The 25,365-nt window shown below is 37.0% G+C and overlaps 1 protein-coding gene across 11 annotated transcripts in view; it reads left to right on the top strand.

The window, feature by feature from the left end:
* Window positions 1-24,387, top strand: part of PLEKHA1 (pleckstrin homology domain containing A1) — a 30,846-nt gene extending 6,459 nt beyond the window's left edge. For 2 of the 11 annotated variants that reach the window (XM_086901459.1, XM_086901460.1), the window contains exons 2-13: window positions 7,011-7,171; window positions 8,560-8,616; window positions 9,361-9,406; window positions 10,820-10,917; window positions 13,276-13,407; window positions 14,256-14,399; window positions 15,443-15,511; window positions 17,654-17,718; window positions 18,083-18,146; window positions 18,483-18,572; window positions 19,681-19,721; window positions 21,812-24,183. In XM_086901459.1, the coding sequence (XP_086757585.1) occupies window positions 7,031-7,171; window positions 8,560-8,616; window positions 9,361-9,406; window positions 10,820-10,917; window positions 13,276-13,407; window positions 14,256-14,399; window positions 15,443-15,511; window positions 17,654-17,718; window positions 18,083-18,146; window positions 18,483-18,572; window positions 19,681-19,721; window positions 21,812-22,037 (1,173 nt within the window). In that variant the 5' untranslated portion in view covers window positions 7,011-7,030 and the 3' untranslated portion in view covers window positions 22,038-24,183. Of the gene's footprint in view, window positions 1-7,010; window positions 7,172-7,585; window positions 7,841-8,559; window positions 8,617-9,360; window positions 9,407-10,819; window positions 10,918-13,275; window positions 13,408-14,255; window positions 14,400-15,442; window positions 15,512-17,653; window positions 17,719-18,082; window positions 18,147-18,482; window positions 18,573-19,680; window positions 19,752-21,811 lie in introns of all 11 variants that reach the window. The other 9 variants (XM_086901461.1, XM_086901462.1, XM_086901455.1 and 6 more) reach the window with 7 other exon arrangements.
* The last annotated feature ends 978 nt before the right edge of the window (window positions 24,388-25,365 follow it).

The following is a 25,365-nucleotide window of genomic DNA, read 5'->3' as shown; positions in this document are numbered from 1 at the left end:
TCATGAAATCTTTTTATATCTGTAAAAGGGGTAAAATCAAATATCCATCTGATAATGTTCTTTTCATTACTTGATATTGAAATGAACTGAAAAATCAGTTACTTACAGCCCTTTCTTTAACAACATAAGAGTATTCTGTGAAAACTGAAGATACTGCTAATTTCCTAAGCAGCTGGCCTTTCCATTTCTTACGTACTTCCCAGGAAGGTCTGTGTTTATTTGTACTGCTGAGTTTTTACCCAGGATTCAGAGTGAAAATTGGCAAGACTGGCCCAAAAATGGCAAACTTCATTATTCAACCAGCCTCACCTTCTCTTTGTATTTGGACTTCCTAAAGTCAAATAAGCTTCATCAGGATTCGTAGTTTGATTCAGATGGGGATTTGAAGTAGCTGGGAGTGTATGGAATTCAAGTGCTTGGAGTGGTTGGCCTGGATGAAACAGTTGTTAGTTTATTGTTGAAATTAAACAGGGTTTTTTCTAATGACTAACTGGCAATAATAAGTAATTCTAATAAGTAATGTGGTTATTTCCTGCTTAATTTTTAATTTGTTTTGGTTGTCATGAATGGACACTTTCTATAGACTAAGCATGTAAGCATCTTTAAGAACAATGACCTGTTTGTCATATTTGGAGTTTTGTAGGTGGCACTTATTTAAAATTTTGAAAAGGCTGATTAAAAAAAAATTAAATAATTGTAAATATGAATCAACTCTGAATTTGCATTTTTAGGGTTTTTAACTAGTATGTAACTGAAATTAATAAGCATTTAAAAAAACTTGGTTTGAGGCTTGTGTGAGATATATGTCAAAGTAAATTAGAATAACTGTATTTTGTTTTCTTTTATTATATTTATCTCTGGTTATATCTCATTTTGAGTAACTACATTATCTAGAGGCTTAATATAAAGTGATGAAAATTGCATCTAACTGTTGTAAAGATTTGGTGTTATCGAACATATTCTATCACTGTCTCTTAGCTTTGTTATTTTACTTCATTGCCTTGTAAGCTGGTCATCACTCATAAGTTATTAATGGATTAATTTCAGGAGTGTTTTTTAATAATGGCCTCATTGCACAGGATGCTTCCTTTTATTTGTGTTAGTGCATTTAGAGGGACAATTAAAATAATTGTTTTAGCTGGGCAAAAGCCATTAATAGGTGAGGTTGTTGTTTTTTGGGTTTTTTTGTTCTGACTTAAAAGATCAGTGATAGAGAGAAGTTTTACATCCTGTGCAATGCATTTCCTCATTCCATCATATCCCAAAGCCTTTGGTTGCTATTTGCAAGTATCTTAAAATGGAGGAAAACAGTTCAGTTAAGAACAGGAAACATCACTTAGACAAATTTCTGCAGTAGTTTTTGAGGAAGTACCACTCTGTTCCATGGTGAGACTTGTAGATCAGTATTTGAAATAGGCTGGGGAATTATGGATTCAGGTAACTTCAGAACATTTTCTGTAGAACTCCGAATTTCACTTAGAACATGCTGATTTTATTTTTTTTTTTTTCTGAAGTGAAAGTAACATCACAGGGATAGTATTGAATTAAATTACTCATTTGACTTGCTGAGGTACACTGGAAAAGATGGGAGTGGTTGGCTTGCCCTGATTTAACAAGTGTTCCTGGAAAACAGCAGATCAGCATTTTGTACACAGAATCACGACTGGGTAAGACTCAAGTTCAAGATAAGGCTGCTGGTTTTGTTAGATGATTCATCAGTGCAACGATGATTTTTCTATATTGTGGTCTTCTTGGAAGCTGAATTAGGTACTGGGGGAGGGATGTATCTTCTGACATTCCTCATGGTTATGTCAGGGACAGGAGAGGTCAGTACCACTTGTACTAAAGGCTTTTAAATTTGGAAAATTGATTTCTGCTTAGGAATGTTTTTTCCAGGTAAATACTGGCCTTTTGCAGCTGTTTTTTCCTTCTTTTTGACTACTTTAGAAAGGGAGTCTGAATTTAGGGGGCAGTGTATCCTGGAGGCTTCCAGTTCTCATTTTTAGATGTAGTTAAAAAGTTGATCATAGTGTCATAGGCTGCTGGCAAATCAAAGTCATGTCTGTCCTATTAACAGAAGTATCCAATGTCTGCTGTGCCCTCCAGAACAAAAACGAGGCAGTGCAGGGTCTTTGGGAAATTAAAAAGCTGGGCTTGTAGTTCTAAATCCATCAGTTCTGAATTATTATCTTTTGTTGTCAAATGTATTGCAGCTGAGTCACCTCTCCAGCTCCTGGATTAGTTGTTTGTGGCGGGTTTTTGTTATGTTTTTGGTACTTTGGAAGTTGGATGAAAGGTGAGCAGGGATTTACAGTATTGTCTCATAGTAGAAGTTACTCTCTGGTGGACTGCCTGTGCTGGAAGGTTTTCAAGGAAATGAAAAGAGGTTTGAACTTCTGTCTTTGGAAGATTTATGTGACTTGTTTTCAGAGGCTGCTCTGAGCTTGTCTTAGGGTTGGAATTTCCCCCTCCCTGCTCCCTTTCCTTGTTGTGGACGTACAGAAGAAGGAAAGCTTTCATTGCCTTGCTCTTCAGGGGATAAGCAGGGACCGTCTGAACTCATCCCTTCCCCTCGGGAGGCAGTAAATGGTCACTAAAAGAGATGACCAGCTGGAGAGCAGCTGATTTACAGCAGGAAGCTGCGACTAATTGCCTAGGCAAAAGCCAGGAGCCCTCACTAATTAAGCTGTCCCTGGAACTGCAGGAAAGACTGGAGATCGCTGGGGATGCTGCTTTACCTTCCCTTTGTGGTGCTGGAGCTGCTGTAAACAGCAGAGCTTAAAAAGGGAGGTGGGGAGGAGGGATGGGCATGACTCATGGCATCATTTTATATTTATCAAGTGGAGGTGTATGAATGTTGTTCTTCATTTCATAGGGATGAGTAAGTAGGTAATGGATGTTTCTTAATCTTCTTAGCTGATAGAAAAAGAACCCCAAAGTCATCTCCTGGGGTAAGTTAAATCCAAAGTTCCAAATGTCCACATGTTAAAGAGCAGGAAGTAGAAGCGTTCCTCTAAATTAAAGAAATAAAAGTAATAAAATACACCCAAACCTTGGGGAAAAGACATGTAAAATAAAGAAGTATTTTAAGTGCTCTCCTTGTATTTCTTAATCAAGCTCTCCTGTGATAGTGCAAAGTGTATTGCATGGTCATTTTATAAAGACAAAATTCCATTTGCTTTAGTCAGCCAGTGGTGCATGGTTTGTACCTACCCGTGGAAATGAAGTCAAAGGAGAGATTGGCCCATAGAAACGTTATCTGGCACCTCACTTCAGTCTTGTCTAGACTTTGTACTTGAAGATACAAAAGCTGCAGCCAGTCTGTAATGGAGGTGAACTCAAGAGCAGGTGCTGGTGGGAAACTAAAAATAGGAATTAATGTGGGAGAGTTTAAGCCGTATGTTATAAATGGTGAAAAGGAGACGCTCGTGTGCCTCTGCAGGTCCCGCTTGTGCAGTCATGCATTTACAGTGAGACTGGGGAAGGTGATCTGGGATTTTTATTTATAGTGATGCCCAGGAGGCCAGACAGCTCTCAGTGTGGGATATAAATGTTGGGGAATGTTGGTGTGTGTTGTACCTCAAGGGAAAAGAGCGGGGAGAGGGGAAATCTGAGAGAAGCTGGGCTGATGAGGTATGGACCTCTTAAATTAGTACCCTGCTGCTGGAAAGAGGCATGTAAGGCTTCAAAAATAAGTGACACCTCCTGTTTAGATTATAACTCTACCCTCCAGGAAAGAATTTTAAGGAGCTGGCAGTTCTTTCAGAGTGTTACTATACACCACAAAATGGGTTTTCAAGAACATCTTTGTTTCTGGAGGATTGTGGCAGGAACCAGGAGGAAATGGGCCACAGGGACATTTTTCTTGAAGTAGCACTATGTCAGTGACCCACATCTCCACTGCAGGGAGGGAAGGCAGAATAAAATGAAGCTGTATTTGATGCCTTCAGCCTTTCTAAGTGCTCATAATCTTTTTATAATGCTTGATTCTGGAAGAGTTAATGCACTGTTCTGTGCTGCAGAAAATAACTAAGGGGGCATGTAATAATGCTGTAAAATGTACAGACTTGGAGATTTTTGTTTCATAATTGCTTTAAATAATTTAATGAAAAATCTCATCCATGCATGGCATGATCTGTATTCTGAAGACATTTTAAAGTTGAAGTTCTGATGAATTCTTAGGCTGCTGGTCTTCCAGCCAGATTTCCTGCTCTGAGGAATTCGAGTTCTTCAGTTCTTTGTATGAATCATGGCAATTCCATCAGTGTCTTTTTGGTCTGTCTAGAGTTGTCAGGAGGGGGATCATGGTGGTGGCTTTGTCATGTGTTCAGTCGCTTTAGTTACTGGAAGAAAGGCACAAATAGATTTTTTTATTTTTTTTATAATGCACATTGTAAATTGTGGTACATTAATGAAGATTGAATAGAATTGCTATTAATTTATAGGGGAATCTTGCCAAAGTGTAAAGTGTGGAAGCAGGCTTTTAAAAATGGAAAACAGTTGTATGATATTGTGTTAGATTTAAATTTATTATAAAGTCAAAGGGGTTTTTTTTGTCTCTTATTCTTTAAGATCATCAGTCTGGTAGAGGTCTGTAATCCCATGAGGAATTTTAAACTAATGTGAGGAAAACAGCAGTTATACAATTTACATTTTTGCATTAGTGTTAGTTTATGCTGTATTTTCATTAGAGGACAGAATAGATGCAAATAGTATCATTTTGTAAGCTAGAAGTTAGCTGGTAATACTTTGAAATAGAAAATATTTATTCATTTAGGTTAGGGATTTTCTTCTGTAAGAACTGGTTTACTGACAAATAAGAAAAAGCTTCTGAGTTTTGTCTTTTGCCCTGGAAAAAAATTTCAAGTATTGGAGTAGTTCAGCTTTAGCTAATTGTGTGTTCATAATGGAGCATTATGAGCATCCTCCTTTCATTTTCCTTGAAAGGTTTTCTGAAACATAGATTCTCTTATAGGGGGAAAGTGCTTTGAAAATTCAGTTGGTTTTATTCAAGGATTGTTAATCAATCCGTATCTTGTTTTAAAAACAAGTTTTCCTTGTTTCATTTTCTTCACATCTGCAGAGAACACAGCTTTAAGTCTGCTCAGACAGGAAACCAGCCACCAATATTTGCTTTTTTTTTTAGGCACAGGGCTTTTCTGGGCTTCATAAACTGTTTATAGGAAGCCTAAAAGGTGTCTTGGAAATGCTGGATGATTTTCTTGAGGTACCACCTGGCACAAATTAGGGCAATACTGATAAATCCTGGTAATTTTTATTTCATTTAAATGCAAACAAGGTGTGATGTCAAGTTCTGCCAGATCAGAGGTGTAATTCAAAGAAAAGCTACCCTTGAGCTTGCCCTCAGATGTGTTTATAGGGAGATGTTGCTTCAGCGTGAAGTGATCCCAAGAGCCTCAATTGAATTAGTGTTGAATGTTTGTTAAAATAATGATATTGCCCTGAGTGCTCAAGTGCTTATAACTATAACTTGGTTGCAGAATTTGACTTAGATATGTGATATTTAAATTGTGAGGAACACAACAAGAAAATTTAGATTACCTTAGTAAATTTTCTTACTTTATTGAAGAATAAACCTTTGAATATTTAAACCATTGTTGCTGGTGATAGACTTTTAAAAAACTTTTTCTCAAAGTGATTGAGTCAGAAATTTGCGTGTGTTCTAATTAGTCATATAAAATGACAGCTGTAAATGCAATTATACATTTACATGTTTGTATATTGATCCCCCCCAAAAATGTAGGTATCTGAGTCCCTAAAATAAACAGATTCTGTCCCCAAAACATCACTTGAAAAACTGTCTCATGTTTTGGTGTGGTATATCAGTAGGTAACTACAAATAATTATCAGGTGTCTGTCTCATTGTATGTGTATGTAAATGTATTTTAATCAAGTAACCTTAAAAAAGTATTAAAGAATTTGAAGAAATACTAAAGTGAAACTTGCATATTACACAGTTAAAGCTGGAAAAGTTGGAAATTATGAAAAATGTGAAGTGCTTCAACCTTCTCTCTCTTACATTAGTATTTTTGGATCTGTACTATTTCTGAATTTTGTAGCAAAATGTGAAGACTGAATCATTTCTTTCCTGCCCTGGGAAAGATTGGCATCAACCTGATTTTTATCATTTTTAGATGAGTATGCAAATTTATCTTTGGTCTTACAAGGCTGGCTTTTAAAGTAAAATGACTGTCCTGTAAAATAAAAGGAAGCAAAACCCATGATAGTCTGCAGTAAGGCAGAGCCATAAAAGGCGAACGGTAAAATGGTAATAGGTTGGCACAATGCAGCTTTTAATTTCATTTTTTAAAGCAAAACAAACTAAAAAAGCAAAAAAAGAAACAGGCCCCAAACTCACCGCAGAACAAAAGCCAGAATAAAAGCCTGGTGCACTCAGACCTCAGTACCACGAGCAGAGGGTGCTCACATCTGTTGGTGCACATGCAGCTTCATTTTCCTGTTTAATGTACAAGAATGAAAAGATGTCTTAGAGAAGAAGTGCTTTTTGTAGGAGAGAGGAAAAATGTGAACAATGTTTCTAAAAGCTTTTTTATTGCACTTTGCCTAAGGAAGATATGAAAAATTGTGTTGGTCAGTTGAGCTCCTGACAGAGATTCTTTCTTGGCCATGAGAGACAGTGTCAAAGGGGGAAGTGTAACCCCACTGCTGTCTCAGTTTTGGGTATGTTGTGAAGGAGAACCTTGATTTTTTGGTGATCTTGTAAAAGTTAGTCTTGATGCTCATCTGCTGCTTCCCACTTGTAACTTTACTCTTAGGCTTTTAGATCTGGTAAATACATGCTTCAGAAAGTCCTATCTGAAAATCCAGTGGTGGTGCTGTGGGGAGCAGCTACACTTCACTTACCCTTCCGTAGAAACTTCTTTAAACTACTGATTGAAACAGCTCCAAATGTCATGGGTAGGCACAGAGCAGTCTTGAAATTAGCAAAAAGGAACTTTGCTTACCTCCTGTGCTTCTTTGTTATGCAGTGTGATGTCCAGGGTCAGAAATGCCTTATGTGGATCGCCAGAATCGCATCTGTGGTTTCCTAGACATTGAGGAAAATGAGAATAGTGGGAAATTCCTGCGGCGGTACTTCATCCTGGACACACGAGAGGACAGCCTGGTGTGGTACATGGATAACCCACAGGTGAGGTGTTCCTGGCAGGAGTTTCCTGGTTTATCTCAATTTTGGATTTTCTAACCAATTTGCAAAAGAAAAGTGGGGTTTAGTGTTACGGACCTGGAAACTGGGGGGAAAAAAAATTGACATAAGTGAAATAATTGTAAATCAGTTTAATGTAACCAGATGAACCAAATCACACACCCCAGTGTTTAATTCCCTTTAACCTTACGTGGCAGTGTGTGGTTTTCCTTGCATTACATATTCCTTCCCCTCAACAGAATCAGTCATTTAAAAGCAATTTTTAATGAAAAAAAAATTTGCAGTTGCAGTCCAGCTTGGATGGTGTATGAGTGAGGACAGCTTGCATCCACTGTGATGGAGAGCAGCCTTTAGATAAAAGCTACTTTTACAATGTTCCTGCATCCCTGTGTTTTCTAGCAGAGGGAAGAACAGATAATTGCTCAAGGTTTGGGCACAGAGACAGTGAGAGCGTAGGATCCAGGTCAGCTGACAACTGCCTGCCAGAAGAATATCCATGTACCCTTCTGCCAGGAGCAGCAGAGTTAAAAAGCATGAGTCTGCTGTTCAAAGGAACCAGCAAAAACAAAATGTAAATGAAGTGCAGCTCGATGGATGTGACTTGTGACTGAAGCATTTAGCAGTTCTGACTGAGGAGAAAAATAATTTCTGCAAGTAAGACAGACATTCTTCAATTCAAACATTTGATCTTGATGAGTGAAAAGAAGCAATTCAGGGCATGTGGACAAAATCTTACAGTGCTGTAGAAATTGCAGTTCCTCAGAAGTTTTAACACTTAATGATATTTGCAGTGCACACCCTGGCCTAGGTTAGGCCTTTTATTTTACATGTGCAAATCAAAGGGTTTCTTGCAAGAGGCAAATTGAAACTTCTTTTCTTCCACTGCTGTAATTTTGAAGAACTGCAGAGTTTTTATAACTATTTGAAGGCCTTTCTAAATCCCTGAAGTGATTGGAAAATGTGTGAGATGGCCTTTGAAGTATCTGACATAATAGATGAATGTCATTTCTTGTCCCTTCTGCCTGCCCTGGTCAAAGTACATGAGACTCCAACATCTGTTAAGGAAAAAGTATTCTTTCCGGATTTCCTGGATGCAGACCCGCAAGAATCCTTTTTCCTCTAGTGAAATACATAAACCTCTGAAACAATTACTATTTATATTGTTTCTAGCAGTCTTTCTGTTTTTAGTTAACAGATGTGTGTATAATAAACAAGTAGTTTAGATCCTGTTTCAAGCATACATTGTGCATTGTCTATAAAAATATGTAGGATTTTCTTTTTGTTTGTGGATTTACTTGCTTTTTATGCATAAACACTGACTGTGGCATGAAAATAAATTAGTTTCACTTTGTAACATACGTGATTTGTTTCAGAATCTTCCCTCTGGATCTCCACCTGTTGGGGTCATTAAACTTACCTATATTTCAAAGGTAAGATAATTAATATGTGAGACACTCATTAAGTTCTTGGTGGTAACTACCAAGGGCCTCAACTTCAGACAAATTTAAATGCTACTTAATCCTTTTGCTTCTGTGATACTTCTGAATTAGAAAAGTCTTAAAACACTTCAGTAGGTTGAGATTAAAATAAGAACAGATTAATTACTGTGTTGTCTCAGTTTGCTTTGTGATTTCAAACAGCAGCTCTTTGTGCTCATAAAATTGACATTTCAGTTCTTTGAGTATTTGAATTCCCATTAGTCTTGGAGAAAAGACAGGCCATTTATGAGGGGGAAGATGTCTTTGGGATGTGATACCTTGCAAGTAATAATGACTTTTAATAGACAGGACAGAAAAATTTCTGAAAAATATCTAGTTCCTTATGCTGTGCATACAGTTAGTTCTAAATATGCCTGAAGGGGAACTGTGAACTAAAAAAGTTTCTGTGGTTAAATTTGTAGCAGATACTGCATTAATAAATAAATGGAAAAAAATACTTGACCTTTTCTTGTCTTTCTGCTCATTTCTCATTCTTCCCTTGCATTTTTTGTTGTCAATACTGTATCTTCCCACCTTCCTTGTTTGTCTTTCATGTTTGTTTTTAATTCTCTTTCTCATTGTGCTTAACCACCTTGCTGTGCTGCTAATCTTTGAATTTGCCCAGTTGAAAGAGAATAAAATTTGTGATATCTGATGTGTATTTTTTGGCATTTATAATCTTAATTTCCCTTCTAGGTTAGCGATGCAACTAAGCTGAGGCCAAAGGCAGAGTTCTGTTTTGGTAAGTTTGGCATCTGCTGTGTGCATCAAGTGCCTTCTTCAGAAATTTGGAACAAAGATAATGTTCTGCAGTTCTGGTACCAGCTACAGCTGGTAGTGTTTAAAAAGTAGCTTATATTCACTTTCTGCTTTAGTATGATGGAGATGTTGGCTTCCTCATAAAGTGTTCTTGTGTTTTTTCACATTACAGCTTAATGAGGAGTAGATGAGAGCTGTTTTTTCAGATGTCTGAAATTTTTGAGGCATTAATAAGCAATGAAAGTTGTTTTCAGAAAGATGGCCTGCCTGTCAGCTGGGAAGACAAGAGCTTAACTATTGAAATCTTTTACTGATAAAAGAGTTGATTTAATTGATCTAAAAATACTGTCAACCAATGCTCTTAAGCCAAGTTTCAGCTTCTGTTGCTGCACAAAATACTTCTTCAGATGACTTCTAGGTTTAAATTTGTTTAAAATTTACTGAAGTTTAAGGTAATCCTAAAGCTCCTTCTGGTTTTAGGCAAGTACCTAGTGTGTCAGTTCAGTGCCATCTACAGATTCTTCTGCACATCTGTGGAGGGCTTTGTCCTCAGCACTTGTAAAGTTTCTTCTGTCCGTGGGCCAGCTCTAAGACACCTTAATGATCCAAGATGCTGGCTTCAATATCTCTAATTTATTAAAGTTTTTCAGACTTTGTGGAGGAAAAATAGAAATTTATTGTCTTTATATTCAGATGGCTTTAATCACTGTTCACCTTAAAATCTATTTCAAGAGTAAGCTGTGATTTTTTAATTTTTTTTTCGCTGTTACACTGAAATCCGTTTGTCCTTTTTGGATAAAGGATGCCAGATGTTGTGATGTGGGGATATAACACTTTAAAATATGTTTCTCTGCCAAGTCATTAAAGTAAAATACAATTTGTGTTATAGCTGTCTTAAAGTTGTTTGGTCCTGTGCATCGTACACTTAGTAATTAATTTGGGTTTTTCCAGCAATTAAAAAAATTTTTAAAAAAGTAAATCAGTGACCATAGTCATGTTCATAATGTCACAAAGGATTAGAGATTCTGGGCAGAGGATTAAAAGGAGAAATTTTAGAAGTCCCCAGGTATAAAACTTGTTGCTTTGGGAAATTGAGAAAGAGGAAATGGAAGTGCAGAATATTTTGATAAAATTCAAGACTTCATTTTTTTTTCAGAAAAGTAATTTTTCGAAGTTTGTATGATGTCATTTAAGTGGAGAGTTTAAATTACTATTATGTTAGAATAAAGGAATTAAGTGGATTTATGTGTCTTAAGATGACTTTCTAAAATGAAACACAGCAGAGCACTTAAATACCTCAAATGGAATTTTCTTCTGAAATCAAATCTTTTCATAATGATTTTAGGTTTGCTTTTAAATGTCACTGTTATTAACTTTTCATAATGGTTTTTAACAGTTATGAATGCAGGGATGAGAAAATATTTTCTACAAGCCAATGATCAGCAGGACCTAGTTGAATGGGTAAATGTTCTGAACAAAGCTACCAAAATCACAGTAAGTGGTTAAGTTGATATTTAGCAGTGCTTTCAAATGGTGACTTAAATGTAACCTTTGCCTCCAGTTTCTATCCCCACAAACAAGTCTTGGCTTGACTTTCCAGTACTTGGAGAAACTGTACAGAACTCTCCCTAAATTTGAGTTTAGCTTACTTTTTGAGAATGGGACAAAAGATAGTCTTTTTAATTACAGCATTGGAATTTTTTCTAATAATTTAAAATTAACTATGCATACTTAATGTTATTTGAAATATCCAGACAACACTAGCAAGTAATGAAAAGATACACATACTTCTACCTGCTGTCAAAAGTTGGTATTTCTTAAAGTATCACTAAAGTATTGATCAAGCTCCAAAGGCTCTCTCCTGATTTTGAGTAACATCCATGCAAAGAAACACTGATGGTTCTTCTGGTAAATGTTAAATGACTTTTCTGGGTTGTACCAGGCCAAGTTATCTCATGATAGAAACCCCCATGTGTTATCTCAGTCTTTTTAGGAGGCAGAAGTTACAGTTTTGTTTTCTCCAGTTTTGGGGAAGTGATGGCAGCGAACACTTGTGAGAGCACACCCTGACAAAGAGGGGGTTCGGAGCATGGGTGCACACATTTGTGTTTGTTGTCAGTGACTTTCTCATTTTTGGGTTATCTAAAGATGTTTACATGAGTTCTTTGCATTGTTTTAATATAGCCCACTCTTTAGAGTTATAAAAATGCTACTGCTAGTAATAAATTTTAAAAAAACAGAAGTACAAAGCCTTCTCACTTGCGTTTTTCACAAGGAGGATGCATCACAATCAGGCCTTAGCTGTTTCCAATTGAAGAAATTAAGTGAATAAATAATTAATTGCATCAATTTAGAGTGAATGCTGTTTATCATCTGTTTATCTTACATTTGAAATGGCTGGTGAAATCATTAGTATTTTGTCTTTGAAGGAACAAGCCTTTGAACCATTCATCTGTTCACAGCTCAAGTACAGTATTAAGCACGGCCAATTATCGAATCAAATAATTAAAATCACTCAATTATTAATTTTAATATGAGCATTACTTGCTGCAGCTTGTAATCCTCCAAGATTCATTGCATGTTTTAGTCCTCTTGAGTGCTGATAATGCCAGAATAACTGTGAACCTCTGCAGCCTAGCACACTGTGTACCCGTTTTTGAGAGCTGCTTGAAAATGCCTTCAGGTGAGGAGGTGGTTGTGGGCTTGCTCTGCAGCATTTTCAGCAGGAATTTGTGACAGCTGAAGCATTTGCCCACAGAGCTCCAGCTTTTGAAAGGCTGAGGCTCATGAGTGTCTTATTCTTCAATGCTGGACTTGGCTGGGGATGGAGTCACTGGCAAAGAGGTGGCCAGCAGGACACTGTCCTAGGCTGACATCTGCTCTCAGCACTGTCTGTACCTCTCTGCAGGCAGCATTTCATAAAATAAGCACTCCTGGGTACAGGAACTTGAATCACAAATATAGAGTAGCTTTGGTTTCTTGTCTAGATCAGTTCAATTCCAAGTTTTGAATGTGTCACAGTCTTGGATGGATAATCTGTGTATCCTTCTTTCTGAAGGAGTTTGGATGCCTTCTGTAAATACCCAGGAGGTTGCTGGGTGGGGTATTTGGGTGTGAGACTTGATCTCTTCTTGTTGAAGTCACTTCAGATTTGCTATATTAATATTAGAGGTGAAGGGGATTAGAAATGAAAAAGGTCTTGTAGTCAGTGCATTTCTTAGATTAAAAAAGTTTGCTCAGAAAACTGAGTAAACATTTTAGATCAAAACACTTACAGGGAAATCAAATTCCTGTGCAGTTTTGATGCTTTAGTTTCACATTTGAGAGAAATATCAAATAGTTACTGATAGTTAGGTAGACATGATCATTTTGGACAGAATTTAGCAATATGTGTATGATTAATGGGGGCAGTAACACAATCTTCATGCCAAGTACATGTGGGGACAAGTGTCACACTGGTCAGACACCTGCTGTGACCAAAGTCCCAGTGTTTATGGCCTTGCTGTGCTGGCTCTGCAGGCACTGGGGTGTCTCCACTTTCTTATTAAAACTGAAAGCAGCTGAAAAATAAAGAACCAGTTCTATAAATTAGCAGTGCTTCTTGAAGATTAAGTGGAGAACTTTATGGCAATGCTTGCAACTGATTTCATCCACTGAAATGTCATTATTGGCACCACTTTTCTCTTGAGCATTAAAGCATAGTCATTACAACAAACTTTTCTGTAAGCCATTTTTAGCCTTTTACAATTAGTGACCATTTTTAAATCCTGCTGAAAATGCCTCAAAATTCTTGAGTATTGCTTAGAGTTTTGTTTCATGAAACTGATGTCAGTTCTCACATCCCAACTGCAGGTACCAAAGCAGTCTGATCCTCTCTGCCAAATGGATAATGCAAATCGTCAAGCTGAAAGCCCAGGTGGAAAGAAGCAAGTCTCTTACAGGACAGAAATTGTTGGTGGTGTTCCCATCATTACACCCACCCAGGTAATAATAATAATGATAATAACAACAACAACAACTCCAAACCAGTTATTTGACACTCAAAGCTGTACTTTCATATGCACCTTTTATTCACACTGAGTGGGGGTTCTGAGGATTTTATTCCCTTCATACAAGTTTTTAAAGAATTGCTTGAGTATCAATTTTTTTTTGCTCACATGTACCTCTTAGTATAATAATAATAATATTTTTGTGTGAAATTAATTAATTGTTGGTGTTAACAGTGATGAAATTCTGCCCCTTTTACAGAAAAAAGGGAAAAAAAGTTGTAAGGAAAAGTGGGGGAAAAAAGTTTGTGAGTCTGGACAAGCTTATGGAAGTATAATCTGTGCAGTGCTAAAGATAGAAGTGAATCTGTTACTGAAAGTTTCCTGAGCTGAAAATAGTTACAGATTATATGAATATCATTTAAATGACATGTATGCTCCCAAATTGCATTTAAGAAGTTAGTGAATTCTGATGTCTTGTAGTCCTAGAAATAACTTTTTGTTTGCTGTAGCCACCTCTAGTGTTTTGCCCACGTTACAAGTTTGCACTAAATACATGTGTGTATTTAAATCTGTAGCATTCTTTTATTGTTTGTCAATATCACTTGAAAGTATTCAGCACTTTCTTTGTTTATTTTCTAAGAGCAGCTTACAGAGAATCTGCCCCTGGGGAGCCTTAGTTGTCTCTGGAAATCAGTTAAAATATTTTTTCTTTCACATTGAAAATGGGATTTGTGAGCATGGGACAATAAAGTTATTTCCTATTGTAACTACCATAGTTATTCCTTAACCTTTAGGGAAAAGCCCTGAGAGTATTCTGAACTTTCCTGCTTTTTTTTTTTCTAGAAAGAAGAGGTCAGTGAGGGCAGTGAAGGGGCTGACAGGAATTATTTGAAGCGGTCACAAACTCACCTTCCTTATTTTGCTGCTAAGCATCCCCCAGATAATGCCATTATCAAAGCTGGTTACTGTGTCAAACAAGGAGCAGTGGTAAGTATTATTAAAAACAAAAGACAATTGACAGTGGTTTTATTACTACTGACAGTAATAAAGATTAACTAAAGGTAAAATTTCTCCTCCAGTAGCACTTAATTTTTGTCTGTGTTACTTCTTTTCATGACTTTCTTTGGTGTTGTGTTATTGAAGATACTTTAAAAGTGTGTGCACAGACTTCCATGTGATGGTTAGTGCATGCAGCTGGGAATTCTCCTGTTCCACATTCTGTAGAGATCCTTGTTTTGCTTATTAAAAACATCTAAACTGGGACAGAAGTTCAGTGCCTGCTTTTTAAATCAATAAAATGTTGAGAAAAAGCTGATTTTTCAGTTCAGAGGAAGAATTTTGCAGCTTATCAGACTGATTAACACAAGCAGAGCTATTCATGTGATGCTTGCTAGAAGAAGGAACAGAGAGTTCAGATTAAGCAAGATACACATCTTTGAGTTCTCAGACTCTTTTTATCTTGGATTATGAAGCTTCTTTTTGTGACATCCCTTTTTTAGTTAAAAATAAACTAGAAACCTCTGATGTATTGTCTTGGAATTTTTCCTACAGAATAGTTCTGCTGCTGAGTTTCTACAGTTTGAATAAATCTTAAAAAATAGTAGCGTAATTAATTTTTAATTTTTTCAGTTTTCAAAAAAATGTATTAGTTGTGCACATTTATGCACATGCATAATTATCTTGGTGTCACTAAAGATGCAACATTTTAAATATAATAATTATAATAAACTGAATATTAATACTACTAATAAAATAATATTATAATAAATTTAATTATGATAAACTGTAATGAAGAAATTAAAAATTAATAGTTATGAATAAATGGGAATTACACAATATCATATACTATAAATAAAAATTAGAATGGTAAATGTAATTCAATATATTCATAATACCTGACATGTAAGTATATTTTATATATAAAATATATAAATGTTTATTTATATATTTGTATAAATATATAAATAAATATATTGTAAGTATATTTTATATATAAAATATATAAATATTTATTTCTTTTCCCTTAACAGATGAAGAACTGGAAGAGAAGATACTTTCAATTAGATGAAAACACAATAGGATATTTCAAGTCTGAACTGGTAAGCTTCCAATTCTGTGTTATTTTCCAGTGACAGTTGCAAGAAAATCTGAAGGAATGTGCTTGTGTTTGATAAATATGCTCTGCTGCAACTCTTGAGTCTGTACTGTAATAATTTTTCATGATTGGGAAGAACAGAAAACTTAATGGGGCAACTGTTCAGCTGCTCAATCTGTTTGGGAAGCTGCCTGTAGGGCACTGAAGAACAGTTAAAAAGTCTAGTCACCCTGATTTTTGTATTAGTACTTGGTCATTTTACACTCTCATGTAATTAATTGTGTTGTTGAAACAGCTTATCACTGTGGAAGTGACAAAACTATAATCTTACAATTCTTCATTTAAGGTTAGAATTGTTTTATCATCCACCCTAGATGTGATGGGATCTTCTCCCACACATTTGTTTCACCAAGGCAGCCAAGATGGACAAAAAACTCTTGATTTCCTGTTCAACAGCAACATTTGCAGAGTCTCTTTTAGTTTCATGACCTTTCTCTTTCCCTTGTCACTCTTAAGTTTTTGGATGATTTTGGCCAGATGTTAAGTGACTTCAGGCTTCATTTAAAAATTAAATGGCTGGTTCTGAAGACAGTTAAGTGTGGAATTAATTTTTTGGGAAAACAGACTAAATGTAAGAAAATCTGAACCTGAGGGATGAAACCCGAGTTGTAGAGTATTGTAAATCAAGGAGAATTGAGTTTACAGGCCAAACATAAGATGTAAAATGTCAAGAACCCAAATTTCAGGCTGTTTCTGAAGTTAACTTTGATTTAATTTCTAATGAGGGCGTCTGCAACAGTAGCAGGGGTTTGATCTTTCATCATTATCTTTGTTAAGCTGTCAGCAGAACAATTCTGACTCATTGCCTGTAAGAAATCCTCTATTTTTATTATTAAAAAACAAATCTGAGCTCAGATTGCTCACAAACAAGTCTAACCCAGTGAAGAATTGTACTGTGGGAGAGTATAATAGAAGGATGGTAGAAATACTTGCACTTTTAGTGTTTCATCATGTGCCTTGATTCTGTGTCAGTCCACAGGAGCATAGTGGAATACAGGCAATAGGAGACTCAGAAAATGATAATTTTTGAGCTGGGGTTTTCCCTTCAAGAGGTGTCTGTACTCCAGAGATGATCTTGCAGTTTACACTTGATGTTTTACTTTAAAAATGCATTTTAATGCATTGATGATTGAATCTAAGAACAACAGAGAAGACGTAAGAGAAGCACAATAACTGAAAACATTGTGTTTTAAACCTTCTGCATTTGATCTGCTATTGAGCAAAATGATCTATGGAAACTGCTCCTGGAGGATGGCTGCATTTGGGTGACATTTGCTGCTTGCTCAGCATAAATCTCCTAAGTATCTGTTAGAGAAATGCTAGGGGAAGTCGTTCCAGAGGTGAAAGCTTTTGTTTTATCTGGAAGTTGTAGCTGACTGAAGCAATCCATTGTAACTTGGCTTAAGGAAAACACAGTAGGAGGTAAAATAAGTTGTTGTTTGTTTGTGGTTTTCTGCAACAGCCACTGGAAAATAAAAGTATGTGTGACATTATGTTGTCATGGGAAAAGTGAAAGTGTTTCTGTTTGAATGTTCTTGCTTTATTCCTGTGGTGTGAAACTTTAACACTTATTTTCATTATGGTAACAGAATTTCTGAATGCTTTGAGGGTACTCATTCTTTTACAGGTGTTAAGGACTGGTTTCTTTGTAGTACTTTTAATTGTATTAAGTATAGGATACAGTTAATCTTACTTAAAGCCATGTCATGAAGTCCAATTAACAAAGCATCTTCTATGGTAGCATTTCATAGCAAATTAATGTAATCAAAATTTTAATGAAATGAGCTTCTTGAGGCCAGGTTCAGTTGTGTGATCTGGTTAAGGGAAGAGGACGGTGTGTCTGTCTTCATTGTAGTATGGAATTAATGTTTTGGGAGGTTATACTTGTTGGTTTATCCTCCTCTTCATTGCAAGTGCCATGGTTGATTTAATACTTACCAAATAAATGAAATTTTGGTTGACATCACTTTTTTTCATAAGTGATTGCCTTGAAAGTCTCATTTTTGTAAGACTGCTGCTGTCCTGGCCTCTGGCTTTCTGTTCTAGTTATTAGGTACACTGTACTAAAACATGTTTCTTTTTTCAGGAAAAGGAACCTCTCAGGGTTATACCACTTAAGGAGGTCCATAAAGTTCAGGAATGCAAACAGAGGTGAGGAGGGAAGCACTGATGTCATTATATGGATGGAATTCCCTGCTTGGTCATGGCCAGGCTGCTCCTTGGAGAGCCATTCAATAACTTCACCTGGTGTGTGCATGTGTGGGGTGTTCTTTCTTTATGGGACAGCACATTGTTTTGTGCATTAAATGGGTTTTGAGGGATCTGGATTATTATGTGCCACTGGTAGACTAAAGAGTCTTAGGGCTAAAATTAGTAAAAATCCAATAGTAGAGTGATAAAGGAATGCAAAAGTCAGACAGCAAATGCTCTGATTCTCTGCCAGATCTACAGTCTTGATAAAATACAGTAGGAAGGTTGTACTTGCTTTTGAAGTATTTTTATATTTCATTTGCAGTGATATAATGATGAGAGACAATCTCTTTGAAATTGTAACAACTTCTCGAACCTTTTATGTGCAGGTAATTTCTTTTTTTAAACTTTGGGCAAACCCAAGAGACTGCCAGAGTTAAATACACTTTAAAAGTGAAATAGCAGCACTTTTTCACTTTGACCATGCCATGATTTTTCAGGGGGGGGATGTGATCCTCAGGATATTCTATTTACTTCTTTATATAGCTTTATATATTTAACAGTAAATTCAGAGTAAGACCTTAAGAAATGTCTGGGTTAAGAAATAAAGCCCCCCTGGGTTTCAGCGGGACACTGGCCAGCAGGGTTAGGTTGTGCTGCTGCAGGTGGTGGGACAGTGGGCAGCTGAGGGTTGCTGCTGACCGTGGTGTTGTTGTTGGCTGCAGGCAGACAGCCCCGAGGACATGCACAGCTGGATAAAGGCCATTTCTGGGGCCATCGTAGCGCAGCGGGGACCTGGCAGATCAGCAGCTTCCGTACGTCACCCCCAGGAGCTGCCATTAGCTCCTGTTCACTTGTGCCATTCAGTCCTGGTTTTTTCCTTTTGCCTTTCCTCTCTCCTGTCCTGTACTAACGTGGCCTCTTTGCATGAACTTTCAATCAGACTGGTATCAAATACTCTGTGTTTTTAACGGAGCGCTTTTTTTTAGTCCTACCTGTGACTTTCTGTGCATTGTTTGCTTGAACATGTAGATAATGCAGTGCTAACCTAGAGAAATTCAGTATGACCTGTCACTATGACTAGTTTGGGAGTTAAATTAAAGCTTCTAATTCCTATGAGGTGTTTCTGCTAATTTCTATGTTTTGCAATCAAATGATAATATCTTAATTTCTTTGTAACAGCTCTCACTGCTAAATTGTCATTCTACGTTGCTGATAGCTTATTGTATATGCAGATACAGATAAAAATTTAAACTAAGAGATCTGTGCTCACATGAATTAGTTCTTGCTGTTGGAAGTGCAGTGAGAACAACATCTTGCAGTTCTGCACTGGGGCACTGTGACAAGTGTTAATATTTCTGAAGCCACGTGGATGCCAGCATTTCATACCTAGTAGCATTTAAACTGTATTAGTTATTTAGCACAGAGGTCATTAAGTTGTGCAAAGTAGTGGGAGTTACTCTGGTGTCACAGTGTCTCCAAGTATGTCCAGATGTAGCACCAGGAATACTTCACAGTTCAGGTACTGCATGCTGTGTTTTTCATTTTCTGTCTCTGGGATGCTTTGTAATAAACTGAATGTATCATTCCCCCCATAATCTGAAATCTAATAATTCAAACTTGGCTTTTGACTACAAATTTGCATCGATACCATGTTCCTGGTAACTCAGCTTAATCTATCAATCAATTTTTGGTAGCTGCTTCATGCTTTTATTTAAGACTTCCTGTTATAAATTTTCTCTTTGTGGGGGCAATGAAAACACGCAGGTAACTTTTCTTTCTGTGCGCTTTTTTTCCTTTTTTTTTTTGTGTGGGGCTAACTGAGCAATGTAGCTATGACTGTCTGCATCACTTCTTGTTCCCTCTGTTGTCCTCTCTCCCAAGTCCAGGTGACTCTAATCTTAGCTTTGCACTGTGTTCCAGATGCGGCAGGCCAGAAGGCTGTCGAATCCTTGTATACAGAGGTATACATCAAGAACTGGTGAATGCAGCACGTATGTGGGCTCTCATGGAAACTCGCCTTCTTAACAAGAGGGCTAGGACTAGACACTAATTTGCACTACAAAACAAACTAAAAAATAATGCTACCTGTTGTCATTACCATTACTGAAAACTAACTCATCAATAATACCCATTCACTCACAGGTTTGCACTGTTTTTTCTTGCTTTTAAAATGATTGGAAATGAAAAACGCCAAAACCACTGCTTATCCATCAAAGCACAGTAAATATTTAAACATAAGTGATGTGATGTCACTTTAATAGGAAAGTGCTACAGCTAATTTGCATGAGAGTTCATATTTCCATTTTACTTTACATTTCTTTTGAAACTGCGCAAAAGCAAGATTAAATTGAAGCTGCCCACAAACTAATACAGATGAGTGCACACAGAACATGCACGTTTTTAACTCTAGGATTTGGAATCAGGCTGTATAGTAGCCTGATTTGCATGGCTTATGAGGTCTCTGCATGAAATGATTAGTTCAAACATAGAAGCACTATAAAATAATGTGTAATCAATATACTGTTCAAAACAGGGCACCTTAGGAGTAGTGCAGCAGCACAATCTCTTAACTGTGAAATTATAGCCAGTGTGGGTAGTAAAATCTGAATATCCTTCAGGGCAGCTTAGCAAAAATTCAGAGATCTTGTCCTAATATCCCTTTTGTCCTATTTGGTGAAGTAAAGTTAATAATAAAAAGAACGGTAGGTAAATCAGTGAATCGTAAGTTCAAAGCAAACTTTTTTCTTTAAGTGGAGTATCAAATCAGGTATAAAATAAGGCAATGTAAATGATGTGAAATACTTTAGTGAAATTGAACACTAAACTCAAGTCCAAAAAAAAGTTGCACAGGTTCATCTAATAACATTAAACTCATTTATAAAAAGAAACCTGGTAGTACTTGACAAAATCTATTTGGATTAAATTTATTAATTCATGTGTCATAAGAATGTCATGACTAAAAGAAACTTGAAAAACTACTGTGGAAAAAAATAAGAATTGAGGATGTATGTTTGCATCTTGGACACACATCTGTGATGGGTTTGGGGGTTTTTTTGCTAACAAAAGTGCTTGAGAAATGCCTTGATTTGTGTGTGCACATGGGTTGGCAGATTCCTTTAGTTCCTGGACTAACACTGGTGATGGCAAAACTGGCAGCAGCTGCAGCTCCTGATGCACACACAGTTCACTGCAACATCACACAGCATTTGGATCAGAGCATTTCAAACCCAGCACTGCTCAGGGATTTCAGACATCCTGACAGAACTGATGGATGCAGTGCAGAACCCAAGGAACTTCTTGTTCCTGTTCAGGAGGTCAGGCTATTCCAGGACATCCAAATGGCATTCCATGGCTGTGCTTCAGACAGCTAAATCATTCCTGGGTAGTCTGGGGATTTGTTTCTCTCAGTAAGTAAATGTAAAGGTCAGCAGAATAATCAGAATAAACACAAAACAATAACTTGAATGGAAGGAGTAGCTTTAGTATCAGTTTCCTTTCTAGGTCATTAACTTTGGAAATTTTTATATACCCTTGATAGCTTAAAATTTTTGTTTGGTCCTTGGGAGAAACTGGGAAGATTTGGTATCCCAAGAAGAGGAAACAGTAAAATGTGCACTACTTCAGGATTCAGGATACAAGTGCTTGATTTATATGAATAGGTCTGAATACATTTTCCTTTTGGAAAGATGTGATTTTCAATGGCCTTTCCAATGCACATCTTCAAGAGTTTATTAAATATCTTAGTAAAATGAAGAGCCTCAATTTGCTGGACTGTATTATAAAGTCTGCAGAGCTGCTGTGCCTGGTTTAAGAATTCAGTTTCACTCAGTGTAGCAGCTGATGTTGCTGTCACATCCTGCTGTGAGTTCACACTCAGTAAAGCAGTGCCTCGAGAAAGCACCTGCCTCCTGCTGCCGTGGCTGATGCTTCGCTTTGTGTATTTTCTGTCTCGATTTTTTTTATTTATTTTTTTGTGAGTGTGACATCTGAAACTGCATCTTTCCAATGTGACATCAGCACCTGGATCTGACACATTCCTTTCTTTTTCCAGGAGCATCCCGAGTCTTGTTCCGAACCCGGCCATGCTGTCCGTCCTGCCGGCGCAGCCGCAGGCAGCTCACATTCCACAGCCCCTCACGGCAGCCCTCTGGTCCCAGCCCCTCACCCCAAACCCCCTGCTCTGGAGAAGCGAGGATTTCACGAGTCTTTTACCAAGGCCAGGCCAAGGAGCTACAAGATCCAGGCTGTCACTCCAAGAGAATCAACTTCCAAAGTGACTGAACGGGGCCCCTGGGAACCCCGGAGCAAAAATGGCACTCAGGAACAGGATCCTGGCCTCGTGGATCTGGATGATGCAAGCCTTCCAGTTAGTGACGTGTAGGGATGGAAGCGTTTGGAGAACGATCCATTTGTTCGGTCCTTTTATTTCCTTGCTCGGACTTTGAACCAAAGAAAATTCCAGGAAATGAGAACAAAAAAACAAAAAACAAAACGAAACCGGAGCACTGCTGTTATATATATGTGTGTGTGTGTGTTCCTGTGCACACATGGGTATATATAATGTGTTTGCGTGTTGCCTTTCAGCTGAGGGTCAGAGATGGACCTGAGGCGTTTTCTCAAAGCCTGATAGTAAATCACTTACTAGGGAGGGGCCAAACTGCACAGTTTAGGAAAGAAAAAACAACCCAAAATGCATTATATATATATATATATATATATATAAAAAAAAAACCAACTTCTGCAAGTAAGCAAGGTACCAGCAACTTCTAATTCCTAATCTGGCAGATTTACTAAATTTGCAACTAATGCTCTATTTTGGAGAACTTGTTGCCAACAAATGTGATTATTTAATTTCATCTTAAACTACAGTAAGATTTTAGGCATATATGAGAATTTTTTCTCTCCGTGACTTTCAGATACCAGGAAATGCACAAAATGTTTCTTCTGTTCTTTAGGATCAACAGTGTCAACTGATTTGTTACTAGAACAAGAATTCTGAACTCCCTTGGAATTCTAGTTATGGTGCTGTAAAATTTCCACTAAAATAATATTTTGAATAGTCAGCCTATTTTTGATGCACTCCTTAAGGTGGGTTATAACTTTTTGCACATTTGGATTTCCATGGACTGCATGTAGTGGTGTTTTGGAGGGGGGAGAAGAGAATTTGGACTTTGGAATTTGGACACTTTAGATCTTTTTAACTAAGTAGGGTTTGTGTTGTGTTACATTAGGCTTTGCAGCAATTATGTTTTCTTAAATGTTTAAATGTATTGTTTGGTTACTGTTTTGAGAATGATTTCCTTCCCAGTGCTTTGTGAACAGTTCTTGTTTCTGTATTGATCAGTGGAAGAGCTCCTTTAGTTGTGTTGTTATTGGTACTGAACTGTTCCTAGTCCTGCAATCGTGGCCTATAACTTTTGGTGCACTAAGAATCTGAAGTGCCTGTGTTTTCTCTCACATTGTTGAAACACTTTTGGGTTAGTGATGTACACAAACCATTCTTACTGGGTTTGAGTGTTGGCTTGGAGTTGCTCTGGATAGCATAGTTTGAAACAGCTCTTTAAAACAAGGTCTATGCCAGGGGTACCAGTGTTCTGGTGTTGCACCCACTGCTGTGCAATATGTGTTCTTAAAAAGTGACTATTTGTTGTTTGTGTACATTGTGTTATGGGGCATCAGTGATGCCAGCGAGGAGAACCTTTACATTTCAAGTATTGGATTAGATAATGTGTGCTTTTCATCATTTTTGGGAAAAAAAAGTGTTTGCTTTAATCCCAACCCCACAAATATCTCATGCTGCTGCTTACTGTGATCCCAGTTGTCCAGCTTTGTGAGACTTCCTCTGTCTACTGGAACCTAAGATACATATCAGGCAAGTCCATCTTCTCTCCATCTTCCAATCTGACTTCCTGCTCGAGAGATACAGATGGCTTTACCACAGCAATTTGTTGATCCCAGGACAGAATAATTGGTGTCCAATATAAGAATGGAATTTAATTAATTTCAAAACCTTAAATTATATCAGCACCTTCTTTTGGTTTTGGTTTATTTTTTCCTTTTATCCATAAGCTAACTAACCACTGTCTTAAGGCAGTGGTGTCTGTAAATTACTGGTTTTGTTTGACTTTAGATATATGTGAAAACTAGCACAGAATTGGAAATTACTGTAAATGTCTGTACTAGTATTGTAGGTTTTAATTTCTATAAAAATAAACCATTAGCTCTTTAAAAGCTTATTTTTTTCACAAGTACATTCTGTGTGGAAGACACTTTGCATTGTTATATTTTTACTGTAGTCTAACATCTGAAATCACTTGCTCTGGTACAGCTTTCACACTGCATGGTCATTTTATTATATTTTGGTATTGACAATTTTACACATTGGGTGGAGGTAAAGCAGCTCCATTATGGGACTTATAAAAAGAGGGCAAAAGAGAAAAATGAAAAATGAAATGAACTACTGTTGTAGTTCAGTAGCATAGGGAAATATTTGTGGTTGGTCACTGTCAGGGTCTCCTATTTATCAGTACTTTTATAAATCTATGAAAATTGTTAAATTATTTTAGAAACAGTGCTGTAAATATGTCACATTTAAATTGTCAATAAATCAGTTTGGGTAACTTAAAATGATGTCTGCTTGAGTTTCTTTGCACCATGACAAGTATGTGATCAGAGCAATATCTTCTTTTTCAGCACATAAGAGATCAAATTCTCCTTTATCCATCCATAACATCTCTAATTCTTCAAATTCAATCAGGTTGTGTAGCCTAAGAATGAAATTGAACAGACTGAGCTGATTTTCTTGTGCTGTTCTCAGTTTCTTCTGTGGAAGTTTTATGTGTTATGCAAGGGATAGTGATTAAAAAAATGTCCCAGGGGAAGAAAATGTAGCAGAAAATGATTTTGCTGTCTTTATACTGGTGGATCAGAAGGGTTTTATCTCAGAGATGCTTTCCTGAAATGCAGACTGGACACAATTACCCAGATTCCACTGCCACCACCTGGCTGTGCACTCTGCCCCTTCACTGAAGAGGAAATTGAATTATTCTGTATGGCTACAGATTTAAACCCACCGTGTTAAAATAAAATATTTACAGTAAATGGAGCTGCTGACTGCAGTGCACATTCCTGGAGGCAGTTCTGAGGGGTGATGCTCCAGGATACAGTTTAATAAAGTGGAATATTCCTTAACCTCGTGGAATATCAGGATGTCAGCACCACCTAGGGGTCACACTCCAGCTTCAAAAATCGGTCAAGTCTAGTACCAATGTGCTTTTAAAGTGTATTCCACACTTAAAAACTGATCTGGAGACTCCAGTTTTTGAGTCACTGGACTGTTCCAGGTTGGTTGGTGTTTTTTTGTTGGATTTTTGTTTGTTTTATTTTAATTTTTGCCCTATTTTTAGGCTAATTTTTTTCAGGATTTATAGTAAGTATTAAAATGGATGGAGAAATTAGAGTGCACCTAACATATACACCCTGAAGATGTGGAACAGTAATATTACTGTCGTTTTAACAATTCCATTTTGAACAGAGGTGAGAGAGAGGGAAGAAATGAAAGGAGGGGAAATACTGGATAGGGAATTTTGATCTAAAAGTTGAATT

This window comes from Cyanistes caeruleus, chromosome 8 (genome assembly GCF_971803275.1).
Source record: "Cyanistes caeruleus chromosome 8, bCyaCae1.hap1.1, whole genome shotgun sequence".
Taxonomy (NCBI): Eukaryota; Metazoa; Chordata; class Aves; order Passeriformes; family Paridae; genus Cyanistes; species Cyanistes caeruleus.
Note: the sequence above shows the minus strand (reverse complement) of the source record. Positions and strands in the feature narration are given on the sequence as shown.